Source organism: Hemiscyllium ocellatum, chromosome 2 (assembly GCF_020745735.1).
Source record: "Hemiscyllium ocellatum isolate sHemOce1 chromosome 2, sHemOce1.pat.X.cur, whole genome shotgun sequence".
Lineage (NCBI taxonomy): Eukaryota > Metazoa > Chordata > Chondrichthyes > Orectolobiformes > Hemiscylliidae > Hemiscyllium > Hemiscyllium ocellatum.
Genome location: NC_083402.1, coordinates 71291659 through 71314639, shown reverse-complemented (window position 1 = coordinate 71314639; position 22981 = coordinate 71291659). Strand labels below are relative to the sequence as shown.

Here is a 22981-nt window from a genome sequence, read left to right as displayed (position 1 = left end):
TCAATCACTCAGTTCAACAGAATCACCATCATCAAGCTGAAGAAATTCTTCCTCATCTCAATTCTAAGGGGTAGTCCCTTCACTCAAACAGAGTCCTTGGGTGCTTGTCTCTGCCCATTGAGTGGAACCAGCTTCACCCTGTGCACTCTATCCAAGCCTCACAGTATTCTGTCACTTCCAAAGGGATCCTCCTACCATTCCTAACTCCACTGATGACAGACTCCGAGTACTTAATTGCTCCTGAGATAAGTCCTTCACTCCAGGGATCCTGTGAATCTCCTCCAATGCAAGCACATCTTTTCATCAATACATGGCCCAGAATGGCTCACAATATTCCAAATGCTGGGGTCAAGAGTGTGGTGCTTGAAAAGCACAGCAGGTCAGACAGCATCAGAAATGAGGCTTGTGGGGCCAGGGGGGCTGCCTCATTCCAGATGCTGCCTGACCTGCTGTGCTTTTCCAGCATAACACTCAACTCTGATCTCCAGAATCTGCAGCCCTCACCTTCTCCAAATGTTTCAAAAGCCGTCTGATCAGAGCCTTCTACAGCCTCAGAAGTACATCCTGCTCTTTTATTCTCTCGAAATATATTCAAACATGACATTTGTCTTAACTGTCAATTCAATCTGCATCTTAACCTTAACATGATCATGAACATGGACTCCAAAATCCCTTCAAGGTTAGATCTCATGGAATACAGGGAGAACTAGCCATTTGGATATAGAACTGGTTCAAAAGGTAGAAGACAGAGGGTGGTGGTGGAGGTTGTTTTTCAGACTGGAGGCCTTAGACCAGTGGAGTGCCAAAAGGATTGGTGCTGGGTCCCTACTTTTTGTTATTTACATAAATGATTTGGATGCGAGCATAAGAGGTACAGTTAGTAAGTCTGCAGATAGACACCAAAATTGGAGGTGAACAGCGAAGAGGGTTACCTCAGATTACAACAGGATCGAGACCAGATGGGTCAATGGGCTGAGAAGTGGTAGATGGAGTTTAATTCAGATCAATGCTAGATGCTGCATTTTGGGAAAGCAAATCTTAGCAGGACTTATATGCTTAATGGTAAGGTCCTAGGGAGTGTTGTTGAACAAAGAGACCTTGAAGTGCAGATTCATAGCTCCTTGAAAGTGGAGTCACAGGTAGATAGGATAGTGAAGGCGGCGTTTGGTATGCTTTCCTTTATTGATCAAAGTATTGAGTACACGAGTTGGGAGGTCATTTTGCAGTTGTACAGGACATTAGTTAGGCCACTGTTGGAATATTGCGTGCAATTCTGGTCTCCTTCCTATCAGAAAGATGTTGTGAAACTTGAAAGGGTTCAGAAAAGATTTACAAGGATGTTGCCAGGGTTAGAGGATCTGAGCTACAGGGAGAGGCTGAACAGGCTGGGGCCGTTTTCCCTGGAGCGTTGGACGCGGAGGGGTGACCTTACAGAGGTTTACAAAATTGTGAGGGGCATGGATAGGATAAATAGACAAAGTGTTTTCCCTGGGGTGGGGGAGTCCAGAACTAGAGGGCATAGGTTTAGGGTGAGAGAGGAAAGATATAAAAGAGACCCAAGGGGCAACTTTTTCACGCAGAGGGTGGTACGTGTATGGAATGAGCTGCCAGAGGAAGTGGTGGAGTCTGATTCAATTGCAACATTTAAGAGGCATTTGAATGGGTATATGAATAGGAAGGGCTTGGAGGGATATGGGCCGGGTGCTGGCAGGTGGGACTAGTTTGGGTTGGGATATCTGGTCGGCATGGATGGGTTGAACTGAAGGATCTGTTTCCATGTTGTACATCTCTATGACTATTTAGAAAATAGTCCACACTCTGTTCTTCACACCAACATATATAGCCTCACACTTTGCCAAACTGTATTCTATCTGTGATTTATTTTCCCACTGGCCTAAATCTATCCAAGTCCTTCTGCAGACTCCCTTTTGAACACCATTTTTGTGCCACCTGCAAGCATAGCAACAATCCCCTCAGTTCCTTTGTCCAAATCATTAATGAACAACATGAATAGCTGTGGTCACACCACTGACTCCTGCAGAACTTCACTAGTCTTTGACTGCCTTCTTGAAAAAAAGACCCCTTCATTCCCATGGTTTTCTTTCAGTTAACCAATTCTCCAGCGATTCCAGCATCTTGCCCCTCATAACATTAGGCTCTTATGTTATTTAGCAGCCTTCTGTGCAGCACTTTGCCAAAGTTCTTCTTAATGCACGTAGATCATGTTCACTGGCTCTAAAAATTCTAACAGATTTGTCAAGCATGACCTCCCCTTGACAAAGCCATGCTGAATCAACCTTATTTTACCAAGCACTTCCGATACGCTAATCTCATCCTTAACGATGGACTCAAGCCTCAATGTCCAAGATCAGACTAACCACTCGAAATTTCTTGTTTACTGCTTCCCTCCTGAGATGTTAAAGGATTAATTTGTTTTGCTGACATGTAAGAAATTGGATGGCCCAGGGCTTGTGTTTTTCCGTCTTGCAGGCAGGATGTGACAATCTACTTATACTCTCTAAATACTGGTCTGAGGCGTAACCTAGCTGCTTGCTGGTCCGAGGCATAATCTGGCCGCACACTGTTACTCGAAATAATCTAATTATTTCATATTGTTTTTGGGGGGCATATGATGATGGGAGAATGGTAGGGGGTTGTGTCTTGCGTGCGTGCGTGACTGACTGTTATGTAAAACTCTATACAAAGGGAGGTCGGTTTCCTTGTTCATGGAGTCGCACTTGACATGCTCTGGAAGCATTGGGAAGAGTGTTAAGTGATCCTCCAAAAACTGGTAGTTGCTTAAATCAATTGTGGCTTTTCACCGAAGTTGGCGTATTGCAGTTGCATCAAGCATGTAAGAATCTCAAGGGAACCTAACACCTCCCTGTTTAAACAGGGGCATGACATTCACCATTTTCTAGTCCTCTGGACCTCCCTCGCTCTCGTGATTCTGAAAAGATCACCAATGCCTTCATAATCTCCCAACTATCTTCTCTGGATAATCTTGGTGTTTATTCCATCTGGTCCAAGTGATTTATCATCTTCAGACTTTTTAAATACCCCAGCACCTTGCCCTTAGTGATGCCATTGCACCCAACATTGCACCTTGAATTTTAAAGATTGCTCATCTACTGATGTTATCCACCATGAAGACTGATGCAACTGCTCCTCTGCCATTTATGTCTTCTCCATTTCTACTTGTTTAGCCTCATTTTCCAATGGTTTAATGGTCACTCTTCCCCCTCACCTGGTATATCAAAAACAAGTCTTGCAATCTTCTTTTATATTACTAGCTAGCTTACCCTCACATTTCATTTATTACACCTCCTTATTGCTGTTTTAATTATCTTCTGCTGGTTTTTAAAGGCTTCCCACTAACCTTCAGAACATTGCACGCTTTTTGCTTTTTCTTCTATACCTTCCCTGACTTTCCTTAGATAGCCTTGTCCTCAAACAGTCAGAGATGTAGAACATGGAAACAGATACTTCATTCCAGCTCGTCCATGCTGACCAGATATCCCAACTTAATCTTGCTTAGTAGCTTTCCTCTTCCTTGGGATAATGTTCTGCTGTGCCTCCCAAATTACCCCCAGAAATTACTGTCATAGTTGCTTCACTGACTTCCTTGCTCAACTCCTTTTATCAAATAACTCTGGGCAGCTCCTCCATCATGTCCTTGTACCCTGTAGTCAACATTAATACTGTTATGTCTGATTCCAGCTTCTCTCTCTCAAATTACATGGAGAACTCCATCGTTATCACTACTCCCTGGGGACTCCTTCATCATAAGCTCCCCAATCAAGTCTGCCTCATTACACATGATGAAATCCAGAATTACCTGTTCCCTAATGGGCTCCATCACAAGCTGCTACAAAAAAGTACCTTGCTGACATTCCACAAATTCCTTTTTTTGGATCTGCTCCCACTATGATTTTCCCAAACGCACAGTGAAGTACCCATGATTATTGTAATAGTGCCTTGCTTACATCCCTTTTCTATCTCCCAATTTAGTTTCAGTCCCACATCCTGACAATTGCTCAGGGGTCTGTACCTAACTCCTATCAGGGTCTCTTTTCCCTCGGTGGTTCAACTCTACCCACATAGGATTGATTTTTCAATACAGGGCAGACATGATTTTGATAGGTTAAATAAACTTTTCATTAGTTCATGGTATGTGTTGAGTGCCAACTTGGCTAGCGTTTATTGCCCTTCCCTATTTCCCTTGGAGGTGGTGGTGGAGAGCTCCTCTATGCAGTTATAAGTTTATTCTATAGATAAGAAACTAGTGAAATTAAACTTTTCATAAACTAAGTGCAGACTCAACTTATCATTTATTTAGGTATTTGTTTCTTGTATCAAAATGCAGGGAAGTATCTCAGTAAAACACGTAAGAGGGCTGAACTTAAATCTAAAATTCTTGTTCATGGGGAAACACACATGGGAAAGTACTTCCCACTGCTTGCTGGCTCATGGTTTTCACACGAAGTCACTTTTTTCCATTGTTTCTTTGGGAGTATGTTAGAGAGGCTCTCTTTCAGAGATGCCACACAGGAAAATCACAATGAGGAAATAAATTTGGATTGTTTCCTAAGTTTCGTAAGAATTGACAGCAATAGTTTTCCTCCACAAATACTTGAGCAAAAACAAATGTTTCTGAGCAAAAAACAAAAACAGATTATTTCAAGATACACATATACAGATGTATAGCATGGAAACAGACCCTTTGGTTCAACTTGTCCATGTCGACCAGAAATCTTCGATAAATCTAGTCCCATTTGCCAGCATTTGGCCCATATATCTCTAAACCCTTACTATTCATATACTCATCCCGATGCGTTTTAAATGTTGAAATAGTATCAGTTTCTGCTACTTCCTCTCTCAGCCCTTTCCATACATGCACCACCTTGTAAATGAAAAGGTTATCCCTTAGGTCCCTTTTAAATCTTTCTCCAATAACAAACTTTCCACAGATCACTATTACCATCCTAGTGAAAGAGACCTTTTGCCTCATTACACATCATGAAATCCAAAATTACCTGTTCCCTGATGGGCTCCATCACAAGCTGGATGATTCTGGAGAATTTACATGGTTTTCTTTGAAATTGTTAAAGCCACATGAGTATTGTATGGACAAAATACAGTCATAGAGATGTACAGCATGGAAACAGACCCTTCAGTCCAACCTGTCCATGCCGACCCGAATCCCCAACCCAATCTAGTCCCTTCTGCCAGCACCTGGTCCATATCCCTCCAAACTCTTCCTATTAATATACCACCAAATGCTTTTCAAATGTTGCAATTGTACCAGCCTCCACCACTTCCTCTGGCAGTTCATTCCATACACGTACCACCCTCTGTGTGAAGACATTGCTCCGTAGTTCTCTTTTATACCTTTCCCTCTAGTTCTGAACTCCCCAACCCCAGGGAAAAGACTTTGTCTATTTACCCTATCCATGCCCCTCAATTTTGTAAACCTCTATAAGTTCACCCCTCCGCGTCCAACGCTCCAGGGAAAACGGCCCCAGCCTGTTCAGCCTCTCCCTGTAGCTCAGATCCTCTAACCCTGGCAACATCCTTGTAAATCTTTTCTGAACCCTTTCAAGTTTCACAACATCTTTCCGATAGGAAGGAGATCAGAATAGCATGCAATAGCCCAACAGTGGCCTAACTAATGTCTTAGCCGCAACATGACCACCCAACTTCTGTACTCAACATTTTGTTTGACAGGATCACTGCATACAAGTCAAAAACCCTTATGAGCTACTCGAATAGAATCTTATTGTATGTAAACAATAATGAATAAAGTTAACAAACACACACCAGGTTATAGTCCAACAGGTTTATTTGGAAGCACTAGCTTTTGGAGCACTGCTCCTTCATCAGGTGGTTGTGGAGCATGAGATTGGAGGACACAAATTATAGCAAAGTTTGCAGCGTGATGTAACTGAAATTATATCATTTCAGTTACATCAGTGTAAACTTTTGCTATAAATTTTGAGATGGACAAGATTATTAAAGATTTGGACATTCTGGAGGCAGGAAGCATGTTTCTGCTGATGGGTGACTCCAGCACCAGAGGACACAGTTTAAAAATAAGGGGTAGGCCATTTAGGACAGAGTTGAGGAGAAACTTCCTCACCTAGAGTGTGGTGGACACATGAAATGCTCTGCCCCAGATGGCAATGGAGACCAAGTCTCTGGATACTTTCAAGAAAGAGATGCATAGAGCTCATCAAGATAGTGGAATCAAGGATTATGGGGATAAGGCCGGAACAGGATACTGACTGTGGATGATCAGCCGTGATCAAAATGAATGGTGGTGCTGGCTCAAAAGGTCGAATGGCCTTCTCCTACACCTATTGTCTAATAGAAAATTTTATTCATACTCCATTTCATCAATCACTAAATGAAGTTCTCAACAAGCAGTTTGAGAACGAGGGCATGTGTATAGTAAGAGTCCTGTGCATCCTGTCCTAGTGATGTCTGCTGCTTGCTATCTCAACTATGTTTGCAATTCGTCTGTTTCATTGTCTTGGAGGGAGGTTTTTGCTGACAAATTGAGGTAGCAAAATCAATTCTGTTTGCAATATTTCTCTTCCTTATTTCCCCTTACTTTCTTGAAGAGGCTGACATTTGGTGAAGTCTAATTCGAAAGATGTTTGCCCTAATGTCATCATAAATGAATGAAGGAAAGATACACTTGCAGTACTCATAGAACTTCTTTCACAAGGACTGGAATTTAATGTGGCCATCAGAAATGGTTGCAAATCAGCAAAAACAGTGGAATGAGAAGGAGACACAATGGACTAGAACCTCTAATGTGAAATTGCATCCACCTTTTACCACTGATGGAAGTCTCCAAGGTAGCGTCATCACTACAATGGAGAAGGCAATTATGTGCAATAACCAGATGATTTAATCTCTCTAGATGTTGTTATTTACAGTTTAGAGGAGGGAAGCAAATGAATTATTTCTACATTTTCTGACCACACAGAATTAGCTGGAATTCAGAGTGGTGAGGAGAATGCTAGTACCTATTGAGACTTAGACAAATTGAGTGGGCAAATGCACAGTAGATGCAGTATCATGTGGACAAGTGTGAAATTGGCCACTTCGTGTGAAAAGCAGAATTGCAGAGTATTATTTAAATGATAATAGACAGGAAAAGGTTAGTGTACAAAGGAACTTGGGGTATCCTTTTACATCAGCTACTGCATTGGTGTAGCAAGCAGTTACGAAGATCCTTTATTGGTCACAGCATTCAGAATAGGAGTTGGGAGGTCAAGTAGGGTTGTACACAACATTGGTGAGGCCACTTTTGGAATATTGTGTGCAACTTTGGTCTCCTTCCTATCAAAAGGGTGTTCTGAAACTTGAAAGGGTTCAGAAACATTTATGAGGATGTTGTCGGGTCTAAGCTATAGGAGAGGCTGAATAGGCTGGGACTGTTTTCTCTGGAGCATCAGAAGCTGAGGGGTGATCTTACAGAGGTTCACAAAATTATGATGGGCGTGGATAAAATAAATAAACAAGGTCTTTTCCCTGGGGTGGAGACTCCAAAACTAGAGGGCATAGGTTTAGGGTGAGGGGGAAAAACATTTTGGAAAACACTTAAGGGGCAACATTTTCATGCAGAGGGTGGTGTGTTTATGGAATGAGCTGCCAGAGGAAGTGGTAGAGGCTGGTGCAATTATAACAAAGGCATTTGGTTGGGTATATGAATAGGAAGATTTCAGTTACAGAGATGTACAACATGGAAACAGACCCTTCGGTCCAACCTGTCCATGCCGAACAGATATCCCAAATCAATCTAGTCCCACCTGCCAGCACCTGGCCCATATCCCTCCAAACACTTCCTATTCATATACCCATCCAAATGCCTCTTAAATGTTGCAATTGTACCAGCCTCCACCACATCCTCTGGCAGCTCATTCCACACACTTACCACCCTCTTCGTGAAAAAGTTGCCCCTTAGGTCTCTTTTATATCTTTCCCCTCTCACCCTAAAACTATGCCCTCTAGTTCTCAACTCCCCGACCCCAGAGAAAACACTTTGTCTATTTATCCTACCCACGCCCCTCAATTTTGTAAACCTCTGTAAGGTCACCCCTCAGTCTCCGACACTCCAGGGAAAACAGCCCCAGCCTGTTCAGCCTCTCCCTGTAGCTCAGATCATCTAACTCTGGCAATATCTTTGTAAATCTTTTCTGAACCCTTTCAAGTTTCACAACATCTTTCTGATAGGAAGGAGACCAGAATTGCACGCAATATTCCGACAGTGGCCTAACCAATGTCCTGTACAGACACAACATGACCTCCCAACTCCTGTACTCAATACTCTGACCAAGAAAGGAAAGCATACCAAACACCTTCTTCACTATCCTATCTACCTGCGACTCCACTTTCAAGGAGCGATGAACCTGCACTCCAAGGTCTCTTTGTTCAGCAACACTCCCTAGGACCTTACCATTAAGTGTAAAAGTGCTGCTAAGATTTGCTGTCCCAAAATGCAACACTTCACATTGATCTGAATTAAACTTCATCTTCCACTTCTCAGCCCATCTGATCCGGATCCTGTTGTAATCTGAGGTAACCCTCTTCATTGTCCACTACATCTCCAATTTTGGTGTCTATCTGCAAACTTACTAACTGTACCTCTTATGCTCGCATCCAAATCATTTATGGAAATGACAAAATGTACAGGGCCCAGCACCAATCCTTGTGGCACTCCACTGATCACAGGCCTCCAGTTTGAAAAACAACCCTCCACCACCATCCTCTGTCTTCTACCTTTGAGCCAGTTCTGTATCCAAATGGCTAGTTCTCCCTGTATTTCATGAGATCTAACCTTGCTAATCAGTCTCCCATGGGAACCTTGTTGAACGCCTTACTGAAGTCCATATTGATCACAACTATTGCTCTGCTCTCATCAGTTTTCTTTGTTACTTCTTCTAAAAACTCAATCAAGTTTGAGAGACAAGATTTCCCACGCACAAAACCATGCTGACTATCCCGAATCAGTCCTTGCCTTTCCAAATACACGTACATCCTGTCCCTCAGGATTCCCTCCAACAACTTGCCCACCGGCTTATCTTTACTGTCCTTCTTAAACAGTGGCACCACGTTTGCTAACCTCCAGTCTTCCAGCACCTCACCTGAGACTATCGATGATACAAATATCTCAGCAAGAGGCCCAGCAATCACTTCTCTAGCTTCCCACAGAGTTCGCAGGTACACCTGATCAGGACCTGGGGATTTATCCACTTTTAACCATTTCAAGACATCCAGCACTTGCTCCTCTGTAATCTGGACATTTTGCAAGATGTCACCATCTATTTCCCTACGGTCTATCTCTTCCATATCCTTTTCCACAGTAAATGCTGATGTAAAATATTCATTTAGTATCTCCCCCATTTTCTGTGGCTCCACACAAAGGCCTGAAAACGTGTTGCTAGAAAAGCACAGCATCCAAGGAGCAGGAGAATCGACGTTTCAGGCATGAGCCCTTCATTTTCCTGAAGAAGGGCTCATGCCCAAAATGTCGATTCTCCTGCTCCTTGGATGCTGCCTGACCTGCTGCGCTTTTCCAGCAACACATTTTCAGCTCTGATCTCCAGCATCTGCAGTCCTCACTTTCTCCACACAAAGGCCACTTGTTGATCTTTGAGGGGCCCGATTCTCTCTCTAGTTACCCTTTTGTCTTTAATGTACTTGTAAAAACCCTTTGGATTCTTCTTAATTCTATTTGCCAAAGTTAACTCATGTCCCCGTTTTGCCCTCCTGATTTCCCTCTGAACTATACTCCTACTTTCTTTATACTCTAAGGATTCACTCGATCTATCCTGTCTATACCTGACATATGCCTCCTCCTTTTTCTTAACCAAACCCTCAATTTCATTAGTCATCGAGCATTCCCTATACCTATTAGCCTTCCCTTTGACACTCACAGGAATATAATCTCTCTGGATTCTTATCTCATTTCTGAAGGCTTCCCATTTTCCAGCCTTCCCTTTACCTGCGAAGATCTGCCTCCAATCAGCTTTCGAAAGTTCTTGCCTAATACCGTCAAAATTTTCCTTTTTCCAAATTAGAACTTCAACTTTTAGATCTGGTCTATCCTTTTCCACCACTATTTTGAAATGAATAGAATTATGATCTAGCCATTTGGATACAGAACTGGCTCAAAAGGTAGAAGACAGAGGGTGGTGGTGGTGGTGGAGGGTTGTTTTTCAGACTGGAGGCTTGTAATCAGTGGAGTTCCACAAGGATTGGTGCTGGGTCCCACTACTTTTTGTCATTTACATAAATGATTTGAATGCGAGCATAAGAGGTATAGTTAGTAAGTTTACAGATGACACCAAAATTGGAAGTGTACTGGGCAGGGAAGAAGGTTACCTCAGATTACAGTAGCATCTTGATGAGATGGACCAATGGGCTGAGAAATGGCAGATATAGTTAATTTTAGATAATGCGAGGTGCTACATTTTGGGAAAGCAAATTAGGACTCATGCACTTAAAATGCTCAGGTCCTAGGGAGTGTTGCTGAACAAACAGACCTTGGAGTGCAGGTTCATAGCTCCTTGAAAGTTGAGTCACAGGTAGTGAATAGTGAATGCGGCATTTTGTATGGTTTCCTTTATTGGTCAGAGTATTGAGTACAGGAGTTGAGAGATCATGTTGAAGCTGTACAGGACATCGGTTAGGCCACTGGTGGAATATTGCATGCAATTCTTGTCTCCTTCCTATCGGAAAGATGTTGTGAAACTTGAAAGGGTTCAGAAAAGATTTACAAGGATGTTGCCAGAGTTGGAGGATTTGAGCTATAGGGAGCGGTTGAATAGGCTGGGGCTGTTTTCCCTGGAGCGTTGGAGGCTGAGGGGTGGCCTTATAGAGGTTTATAAAATCATGAGGGGCTTGGATAGGATAAATAGACAAAGACAAAATGTTCAACATCATTCGTGTCTCCTCAGATACTAAAACAGTCCATTCAAATACAACAAGATCTGGACAATATCCAGGCTTGGGCTGACGACTGGCAAGTAATATTTGCACCATGTAAATGCTAGGCTATGACCATCACTACAAGGAGAATCTAACTGATGCTTTTTGGCATTTAGTGGTGTTGCTGTCACTAAATTCCATCCCTATTATCAGCATCCTGGAGTTACCATTGACCAGAAACTTAACTGGGCTTACCCAGATAAATACAGTGGTGATAAGAGCAGGTCAGGGGCTAGGAATACTGCAGCAAGTGACTTTAACTTCTTATCCCTCAAAGCCATCTACAAGGCACAAGTCAGGAGTGTTATGCATTACTCCCCACTTGCCTGGATGAGTGCAGCTCCAACAACACTCAAGAAGCTTGATGCCATCCAGGACAAAGCAGTATGCTTGACTGGCACTACACCCACAAACATCAACTCCCTCCGCAATCAACCTGCAGTAGCAGCAGCGTGTACAAGATGCACTGCAGAAATTCACCAAAGATATTCAGACAGCACCTCCCAAGCCCATGATCACTGCCATCTTGAAGGACAAGGGCAACAGATACAAATGAACATCACCACCTGCAAGTTCTCCTCCAAGCCACTCACCATCCTAACTTGGAAATACAGTTCTGTTCCTTCACTGTTGTTGGGTGAAAATCCAGGAATTCCCTCCCTCAGGGCATTACGGATCAACTTAACAAAAGGACTGCGGTGTTTCAAGACAACTGCTCACCACCTCCTTCTCAAGGGCAATAAATACTGGCCACCAAGTGAAACCCACATCCCATGAATGAAGTAAAAAATTTCTGCAGTGGTTCTCTATTAATACTCTACATACTTACTGCGCAAGTGAATAACTGCATGTTTTCCCACATTACACTCTATCCGTTAAATTTTTGCCCACTTGATCTTTCTGCAAAATCCTTGCCTTCTTCACAACAAAGTTTTCCAATCTGTGCATCATATTTCAATTTAGCTACCATGCCTTCATTCCCCTCAGCTCAGTGATGCAAATTATAAAATAGTGGAGACCCAACACAGGCCTCTGCAAGACTCCAATTACCATTCATTGCCAAAGACCACTTATGTATCATCTTTTGTTTTTTGCCAACCAGCCAATACTCTAAGTCGATTAACCTGTCACCCCGACACCATGAAATACATCTACGTTTGACATGGTATTTTATCACCTCTTCTAGAAATCCAAGTACATCTAACAGGTCTCCTTTAGCACAGAACATATTTCATCTTCAAAGAACACCAATGAATTGGTAAAATTGGATTTCCTCATCATGAAGCTATATTGACTCTGACAAATTAGTTTCAGATTTTCAAAGTGTGCAGGTATAACATCTTATTGATTTATTGAACACCTACACCCTTCAGTAGATGTCAAGCTAACTGGCCTAGTTACTGGAAATCACAGCAGGAGCAGGGAGCATTCATGGAGAGAGCAAGCTAATGTTTTGAGTCCAGATTCAGAAAGAAAAGACTACACAAGGGATGGAATAAGAGGGGGATAATTCAACAGATGTGCCCAAAGGCAAGACCAATGACAGTGTTCAGGGAAGGACCAGAGGGTAGCATCATGAGTAGCATCAGTGATGCTTTCTCACCTGTTGCAGGATTAATACTAGCTGCGATGTGAAAGTGACAGAGTGAATTCGCATGTAGAGGTGAATTCCTATGGACTTCATGTGCGTCCTGCTGGTGGGGTAAATATCCACTGTGTGCAACAAGACCAGATGATCTCCTCCTCCCTATACGAAAGGATCTGAAATTCAACTGAAAAAGAAATAAAAAAAAGTTTGGAGCAAAAGTTTTGAACAAAAGCATTTTTTGTTTGGCATTAAGAAGGTGATTAGAATATTTTCCCTCCCTTCAAAGAAAAATGATGACAATTCATTGTAAACTTTCGTACACCTCTCAGGTATTCTATACCTTTTCCCGATTGGAGATGTTCCTCTTCAGATTGTTGGTTGTCCAGACAGATTCAGACCACTGAGTGTGGCCGTCTCCAGAAATCAAAGTATCACTTGGAAGTAAAGTCTCTGCCCATAATCGACAAACATTGTCCTTGCAGCAGGTCAACAGAACATTACATGTGAGACCCCTGCATTGAAGGAAAAGTTATGAACCCAAATTAGATCAATGACTGAGATTATCTGACAAACTTTTAAAGAGGTCATAAACTACGAATGAAAACATTGCAAATTCTATGACGTTGAGATCAATGTTTACCAATGTTCTGGCCACTAACAATACATTACGTTTATGTGGCTAATATCAATCCAGATGCAATCAATTTTGTTTTGAGTAGAAAACAATAAATAGCTATCATTCAGCATCAATAGTAAGATCTCATTTACACAACATATGCTTCTATGTTTAAGGAATTTTGTGCTTTTAGCTCAATGCTCAGATGAAAAGCTGCATGAAAATGTGCTGCAAGTTATAAATTCATGCCTGAATATCAATGTTGTATTAAATGTAAAGTAGGTGAACTCTCTCACTGAATGGTGTACAGGCTCTTTAACTAAAATACATAAAAGTTCAAATATGTTAAACAATATGCCAGGGAGCAATACTTGATACAGTTGCAGAGTTCCCTGGATTACCTGACTAAGCATTAGGCAGGGTGTCAATGCTATACAATGTTCTGTAACTGTCTCAATATCCCCAGCAGACATCAATAACAAGGGAGTCACTTGGTAGAGAACTTGAATATTGCTGAAAAGCAGCATGTTATTAAGCTTCTCATTCATCAGGACAAATATAGACATGCAAATTTCTAACATTCACAAGAACTTCACACTACCCTGTACAAGAAAAAACAAGACTGTCTGCGACACAAGTAGAATCTGATTAATTACTCAGGTATTACCATGGCGAAAGCAGAAACTGCAGACTCCGTAGCAATTTAATAAAGGCACAAGGGCCACCCAGTCATAGAACATGATCTAACAGCAGACATTTTGTTTTGGGCTTTGTAAGCACTGACGGGTTCAGTACAGTTCATACTCTATTACAAATTGCCTGGGAATGTGTCTGATTTGATCAGCCAGTTGTTGGGTAGATGGCCTAAGTACCTGGTATTAAATGGACGATAAATTGTGCTGCAGACATTTTATTTTGAACTGATGAATGGAAATTACCACTTCATTCATCACTGTGTAATAGTAGCTTGAAACAGCTGGGTTATCAGTTTATCAAAAACTTGTACATGAATTTCAGTGTTGATACTATGCCATTCATATCCACTCCACTAGCTGATCATTACTTATTATGATCAACTGAAGAGGCATGCTGAGTACAAAACACATAACCAGTCCATCCTTGCAAACCCACAAAATATCTATTAGATTTTGTTCAGTAAGTTTTACTCAATGCGGAGTGCAAAAAAGATGCATGAAGAAAATTTCAGAAAATCAGTTAAGCTTCTCAAGTGCCCACTTATACTCACTAGAATCAACATACATTCATATGCAGGGACCAATGTACTGCAAACAAAAGGAATGCATTCTAGCCTTCCATTTTTTTGAATTACCTGGAAGCATGGAGAGCCTATGCTATCTCTTGTTTTCTCAATGGCAATTTCTCTGCCACAATTAGAATCCTACAACCACACGGTACAGAAGAAGCCTTTGCCCATGAAATCTATACTGCTAAAAAAATGCACTATTATCCCACAATCTTGAATTTTAGGACATTTCAAGTGCTCATCCAAGTACTTTTAAATGCTTGAGGTTTCTCACCTCAACTACCCTCCAGGCAGGACATTTCAGAACCCCTTTACCCTGTTTTAAAAAATCCCTTTGCTCAAATCTCCTCTGAACCTCTGCCTATCTGGTTATAATCTCTTGTTCCTGACCCTTCATCTAAAAGGGAAATAGCTGCTTTCTATCGGCCATATTCATACCCTTCATAACGTCATACACCTTTATCAGGTCGCCCCACAAATTTCATTGGTCCAAAGAAAACGACCCAAGCTTATCCAGCCTCTCTCAGCTGATATCCTGATCGATCTTTCTGCTCCCACTTCAGTGCAATCACATCCTTCCTTCGGTAGCTACAGCCGCACATACTAATCCAGCTGTGGCCTAACTAAATTTGTGCATAACTAACTATCAGTTGAAGTACAGATTATAAAAGCAGGGATGCCATGCTAAAGGCAAACATCCCATAATTCTCCTAAAATTGCTCTACAGCCAGCGCGTTTTTCTCCTTCAGTTAAATTCTTGTGTGTTTTGGAAATCTAGCATTTTTTTCATCTGTCCTGATGCAAGTCAAACAAAACATTTGTGTAAAATGTCTTTTGCATTGCTGGAGTGTGTGGAAAGGAAAGAGGTACAATTTAAAGCCACACCAAGAAAAAAAAACACTGCAATGTCATGTCAGACTCCAGAGTTTAGAAAAAGGGAGTTAAATGGGAAAAGGCAATGGCGTGTTAAATATAAACAATTATATAGAAAAGATAAACTCAATATTAAACAAAATCAAACCCCAAAGAACTGTGGATGCTAGAAATCAAACAAAATCAAAAATTGCTAACAAAACATTCAGCATGTCTGGCATCATCTGTGGAGAGAAACTGTTCGAAGTTCTGAACTTTCCACAGATGCTGCCAAACTGCTGAGTTTTTCCAGCAATTAGTCATTTTGTTTTCAGCTCAATATTACATTCATGTTAAAAAAAAAACACAGAATGGTACAACAAAATAAGCTGACAAATAAAAACATTTTGACAGAACTTCCTTTTTGCGTAATTTGTGAAGCACCGGTGGAGAAAATAAAATTAAAGGCCAAGTGAAGTGCAATTTTTTTTGCAGTCTCAAACTTGATCATTGTGATTGCTAAACATTTTTTACCTGTTAATATCAACATTAATCAGACCATAACTACTGCAAGTATTATCAACATGTACTAACCTTGGCATGTACTTGCTGGTTTTCCGCCAAGAAAATCCAGTAACAGCCCTAGGATGGGCTAAGTATACAAAAGAAAAATCAATATCTCCTTCTTTCTTATCCACTGGTATGACTGGTGTCATCACTGCTGACTGCCAGCTGCTGGAATTATACCACACTTTCACAAGACAGTCATCCTGGGAGGATAGGATAGGATAGGAGACAGAATTTGACATAATTTGAACATTTGAGCTAAAGCATGTTTTTCATCCAACATTAATACAAAGTATAATTACCCAAATGGAGTTAAGATATTTTGCAACTTCTACACCACATTTCTAGATTTAATCACTTAGTATAATTACTGAAAAAAAACTGTCACAAATGTAATAGTCATTCTCTTCTATTCCCATTGAGAATGCAGCTAGTGACTTGCAAAGCACGTAAGAGACAATATGGAAATTTTTTGAGCACCAAATAGTTAATGGACTCCTTGTTGTACAGATTATGTTTATATCAATCAGTGATCAGCAAGATTGTCAAGGCTCTTCTTTTGTAACAAATCATTGAAACTATAATGATTGGCATTTAAACAGCATTTTCAGAGTGAGATTTTCACAGGAAAATAGTGGGAACTTGTGTTGGAACAGCTCCCCAATGCATTCACACACTGGGAAAAATTCCCAGAATGATCAGGGAAATGGATTGAGCACCAAGTCTCGAGATATTGAGAACAACATGATCCAATTCATGGCCAATGTTGTGCCAGTAATCTACTGACATCACAGATGACGATCCTGCAATGTGCTCAGGCCACCAAGTGTCAGAGGTTGAATGGCCCAGAACTGCGAGACAGTGATGAAAGGCTAAAACTGTTAACAAACAGACTTAAAAGGAGGATTTCACTTTTATCCCAATGTCACTGCAGTCTTCAGCAATTTTCAGTACAATCTTTTCACGTTGGTCAACAAGTCAAAATCACAGGCGTGTTTCAGTAACATCTATCTTTCCTGGTGGAGCCTCCATTCCTCTTAGCCTCCAGCTTTGAGAGATTGCCTACCATCTTTAATTAAAGAAAGATTTTACTTATTGCTGGCAAGTAGAAGGTCACTTGGCCCCAATACCAGGGTCTTGGAATCCACAGGACAAATTCAGCCCTTAAATCAGGTAAAATATACCGAGATCCAGGAGCTGAACAAAAACGTATGCGGGACTACAGAAAGCAACCACAAACTTGGGTTAAAAGGGACTTAAAAGGAAGGATGAGAAGCAGAGAAGTAATGAGGAAAAAGTTCAAAGTAAAAGCTCTACACCGATTCTGTAGGTGTCCTAAAAACATTCAACATGGGACAGTCGAAAGCATGCACAAAGAGTCAAGGGGAGAGAGGTCTGGGACATTATAGACATGAAAGTTAGAGATAAGGAGAGACTTGATGTAGAAAACTTTGAAGAAAAAAAGTCTCAAGTTTAAATCAGATCTGTCTATATGTTAACTTGGGTAACAAGTAAGCAAGGCCTGGTAGTACATCACAGGAAAAAGAAAAAGATAATTTGAAAGTTTAGCCTGATTAGATATTAAAGAGAGACTGGTCAAATGAGCAATTAAATAGATTAGAGAGGACTTAGGCACTAATAAATGTTTCAGCAACTAGTAGATTCAGGTACAATCAGTTAAGGTCACAGATCAAATAATTTCTGTGACCAAATAATGGTCTTGAGCTCAGCTTGGCATTAATGTGGATGCTTGAAACCATCTGATGCAACCCAAAGCTAACAGGAGGGATTGAATCAATGGCAAGGCTACAGTAAGACAGACAGGCCCGAAGAGAAGTTTCAACATTCTCATTGTTTTAACTGGAGCAGATTGCAAGTAACATGATACGATCAACAGTGAAAATTTTCAGTAAAATACTTGAGACTTGAGAAAATGAATACTCAAAAGTAAAAGAACAGTATCCAATACTGACTAAAATACAGTGAAATACGAACATGCAATATTAAGAGGCATGGTGGAAATTTAGTGGAAAGCAGGGCTGGCAAGGATGTTCTTAACTGACCAAACCACCAACCGTTTCATGGCGGTGGTGTAGGTTGCTCTTCAGTACCACCAGATCAAATTTTAAGACATAGCTGTAAGTAACAGTTTGGCTTGAAATTCACATTTAAATTATTTTTTCTTCCTTCCACATGTTTAAATACCAACTTCATTTTTTTCTATCACCATGCCTCTTAAGCCAGTTTTATTGTTCATTTTGGTCCCTGTAGAATTCTGACAAGAAATCTGTATCTTGTGATGGTATTTCACTTTGAGATAATGGAAATGGTGGCATATGATTCAAAGGCTGGTGGGATGGCAAGTGAGGACAAGGGGGATCCTATCATTGTTGGGGGAGGGAAAAGGTGAGGACAGAAAAGTGAGGAAAATGGGTTGGACATGCCGGTGGGCCGAGTTAATATGGTGAATTAAATGGAATTGAATCATCAATGCATATTCCGTTATGTGATAATTCCAGGAACTCATTCTCAGTTTGTGCAAGAATTAAGCTTTTAATGGCTGTAATTTACATGTAATGATGATTAGGTAATGCCCAATTTCTCAATTCAACTACTTCAAGTTTGTGGGAATCTTATTACAGATACTTTACATTATTCAAGATAAAGTCAAACAAACCATTCTCAGAACATAGCAAATATTGTGTCAGTGGTCTATAGCTAAGAAAAAAAATATGAATACCTTTCCAACTGTTGCAAAAAATTCACCATCTGGAGACACCTTTAATAGATGGATGGGAGATGCAGTTCTGTGGAAATAAATGTCAACATTCACACCAATCCAAAAACTAACAGCCAAGTCCAAACCTAAAATGTTAAAACATTTCATGTGTCTAGGTTAGAGGGGTATGAAATGTTGGGAAAATTATAAAAAAAAATTGGAATACATGTAAACAAAAACACAAAATACAAAGTCAAGCAAAATTACATCATAGCTGTAGAGTCATACAGCATGGAAACTGACCCTTCAGTCCAACCAGTCCATGCCAAACAATACCAAACCAAACTAGTCCCAACTGACGACTCCTGGCCCATTTCCCTCCAAATACTTCCAATTCATGTACTTATCCAAATGTCTTTTAAACATTGTGATTGTACCCGCAGCCATCACTTCCTGAGGAAATTCATTCCACACATGAATCACCCTCCATATAAAAAAATTTGCCTCTCACGGCGAATAAAACAGCAGTCAACTTGACCAACAGTGCCTTCACAGTTGTCCCTACATATTCTGAACAACAATGCAACAACCATATTAAAACATGTAAATGAGATCAAACTTGAAGCACTGTACACTAAGAATAGTACGATTTTAAAAGGACAGAAAATTGGTGGCATGAGTGGACAGGTGGCAAATATATTCAATGCAGAGAAACAGGAGATGATACACTTTGGTAGGAAGGTCATGGAAAGACTAAATTAAATAAAGGATACAGGAAAGGAGGTATCAGAAGGCAGATACATAAATGTCACGGAAGCTGAGAAGACAGATTGAGAGTAGCTAATGAAATAAACAGTAGCTGAAATTTTCTAATGGGGCCGACAGCACAAGAGTTAAATAGTTATGTTGAATTTGGATAAGACATTAACTCGGCCTCTGTTGGGAGCGCTGCAATTCAAAGCAGTGCACTTTTGGAAGAATATGAAGGCATTGGGAAAAACACACAAAAGATTCATGAAAACTGTTAAGAGATTAGGAACTTCAGTTATGAAGATAGATAAGAGAAGTTAAGAGTGTTTCCTTGTAAAAGACACAGTTGGGGATGGAGGTATTCAAAATATTGTGTGGACAGAGTAGATGGGGAACTGTTCCCACTCATGAAGGAATCAGGGAGAGGGTGTGCATTTAAAGTAATTGGCAGGTGATAAAAGCATACAAGAGATAATATTCAAACATCACATGATTAAGGTCTCGAATGCATTGCCTGCAAGTGCATTGGTAGCAAGTTCAATCATTGTATTCAAAAGAGAATTAGACTGTTACCAGTGAATGAAAACATGTAGAGTCATGATGAGAAGGCTGGAGAACAGCCTTGAGACAAATGCTCATTTTGAAAGTCATTGAAGTCTCAATGGCATGAGTAGCTCCTCTTGCATGGTAATAATTGTACAATCCTTTGGGTGATCAAATAACATTTTAAAACTACCTTGGGCATCATGAAACTTCATGATCACAATATCTAAATATTATTTGCACTACTGAACAAAATGAGTTTTTTGTCTTTCATTCCCACTTCTCCTGAAAGTGATGTGCTGTAGAATGAGATCTTTCAGGCGATGACTTTCTAATTTCTTATCCAACTAACAGTTTGTATTTGAGCCTATACAGTAACTTTTTTGATATTAATTCTCAGGATATGGATGTCTGAAGCCAGCATTTATTGCCCATCCCTAATTGTACCACTGGCAATGGATTCTTCATCATCATTAAGCTCTTCATTCCATATTTTTAAAACAAATTACTGAATTCAAACTCCACCCACTGCCATAGTAGGTTTCAAACCTGGATCCCTAGAACATTAGGCACATCACTTGTGAAACAGTCCAACAATAATTCCATTAGGCCATCACCTCCCCATAAACTAGCATCATGAAGCACTTCACGTGAAACTGATTCTGTTCCCAGACATTGTGGACTGTTAATAATTATCTTGTCTGAGAAATTAAGTTATGCTAACTGACATTTCCCCATGTTTGTGAAGGGATACCGATACGCAGTGTATTACATTCCCACTGTTCGACCGACTGTGATCAGCTAATGGAGCATACACTGCACCTACCTGATCAACATGCCTCAAAAATAGAGCAGATGGTGGATTCAGTGAGGAAGGACAGACCATGAGGAGGATAATTAAAGCAAGAGACAGCTTAAAAGAAAACAATGCAAGTAAGAAGTCCAATTGCAGAATTTTACCAAGTAGTCAAGCAATTCACCATGGTTTCAGAAACACGATTGATCCTACAGAGACTTGTCTTCTTAAGTTAAAGCAGCAAGTAGAAAAGGGATGGAGCAAGGAATTTAAATGTCTGGACTGCATGTGAATGGACTCAAATGGATAATGATCTGCTTCAATGCCATAATAAGACTAATGTTAACTGTTCAATGTAGCTGTTGGATTTTGGTTTCTGATGAATGGTGATCAAAATTCAGGTAATTTTCTTCCATTAAAAGAAGATCTAATTATTAAAATACAGTCACAACAATTTTATCAAGATTGATTTGGAATATTTTCAGTAGTCTGGGGCTGTGTTCATAGTAAATAATTCCCGATACATATTTGCAGATATGCAGTTTTAATGTAAACCGTTAGGTTTTGTGGTTTAGTTTGCTTTATAATATAGGATTCTCAGCTTATTCTGATGCATTTTACATTGTATTTGGCATTCAATAAGTTATTGGACAGTGCAAAGAAGAAACAAATGTAACTTGAAAGTTTCAATACGTTTTGATAATTACATGTTGTTAGCATTTGTATGGATAACGAGTTTCTTGCGTAATTTAACTTGTATAATGTGTGCAGGCTACAGAATTATTTAGAAATTATGGACTACGAAAACCTATATAGCAAAACTGAATAAAGCATTAGATTGTACAAAGTTGTCTTCAAATTCTATCTAATCAGATTGCTCATTTTGTAATACACAACACTGCCAATTTCAATCTCTCCAAGCCTGGTGAAAAGATGGCATCTTTCTATTTTACTTGAATTTTGATTTTGGATTTTGAATTGGGCAAAAGATTGTTTGACAAAACAGATGAGGAAGAAATTGTTCTACTTCTAAAGAACAAGTTTATGAAAATCATTCTAAAGCATGTTACACAATTACTTTGCAAGCAGTGAGGAGACATGCAAGAATAGACAGTAGAACATGAGGCATGAGTACCAAGTGAGAGTTAGCAGGCAGCAAGCAGCTGATTAGTTCATGAGATTGTAACTAGTTGTGAATGCCAAGGGTTATCAGCGTGATGAAACTCTCTTCTTAACTGTGCTTGGATAGCTGAACAGCTTGTGGGTGTAAGCAGCCCTTGGAACCGAAGGTGTGTGCGCACACGTCTGTGTTTTTCTCTCTCTCTCTCCAGTAAAATACTACAAGTTAAACAGTTCTTTTCTCCCACCAGTTGCTCTAAGCTGTTGCTTTTCTTTAATGAGTCAGACTTCATAAACTTTTGAGCTTGTCACTTTGAAACCCTGCATCGATTCCAGAAGAATGGTGCTATGGAACTGTTTCCACAGTATGTATTTCCATCCATTTATAAAAATTCAGTGTTAGAAAGAGGTTAAGAGTTTTAAACAGTAAAGTTATATGTTTACAGTTGATAGACTCTAACCACAGGCAAAATTGCAGTTATAATTAAATACTGAAAACTGGTATATGCTTCCTGTCAACCAAAGAATTAGGAACTTTAACTACCTTGGAATTGCTGTGATAAACAGGCACAAAACATAAGACTGACTCAGGTATTGGTTTTGTGACCATGTGACACTGTAAACAGCACTATAGTAGATCCTACTAGGTAAATGGATGAAGTATTACAGCCTTGCTAGCTTGTGGGAAAATGCATTTATGTTACACAGCATTGTGTACTAATTAGAATGTAGCTTTACAAATCAAAACCTAGTTGGCATCTGATGCTTGAATATGGGATCAGCTTCAACGTTGCATTTTATTCTTGATAAAATATAAGAATTCTTCCCAAGACATTTATTTGAAATTGTTTAATTGTTTCAGTAATTGTTTAAATATTGCATTATAAATGCAGTACAATTAAATGCAAAATTCCAATAAATCACGCAATGTTTCAAATTTAAATCAAATATACTTTGAACACATGCAAGCCTCAATTCAACTTCAAAAATTGAATTCAGGTGGCTTACTTATTAGCAAATTTAAAATTATGCTGTGCACAAAAGCAATTATTTTTCTATACATTCTAAAGGAAGTCTCTCCTTCAGGGACAATATTCCAGCTGAAGTCTGAGTACATAACAATCACCTTGTTGTTGTGTGATGCTGGACAAGCACAACAGGTCAGA

General features: G+C 40.1%; 1 protein-coding gene across 7 annotated transcripts in view; it reads right to left on the bottom strand.

The window, feature by feature from the left end:
- Positions 1 to 22981, bottom strand: part of dmxl1 (Dmx-like 1) — a 223220-nt gene that overhangs the window by 137143 nt on the left and 63096 nt on the right. For all 7 annotated transcript variants that reach the window (XM_060837582.1, XM_060837607.1, XM_060837615.1 and 4 more), the window contains 4 exons: positions 18629 to 18695; positions 15916 to 16091; positions 12930 to 13101; positions 12605 to 12773 (listed from right to left, as the gene is read on the bottom strand). In XM_060837582.1, coding sequence (XP_060693565.1) covers positions 12605 to 12773; positions 12930 to 13101; positions 15916 to 16091; positions 18629 to 18695 — 584 coding nt within the window. The remainder of the gene's footprint in view (positions 1 to 12604; positions 12774 to 12929; positions 13102 to 15915; positions 16092 to 18628; positions 18696 to 22981) is intronic.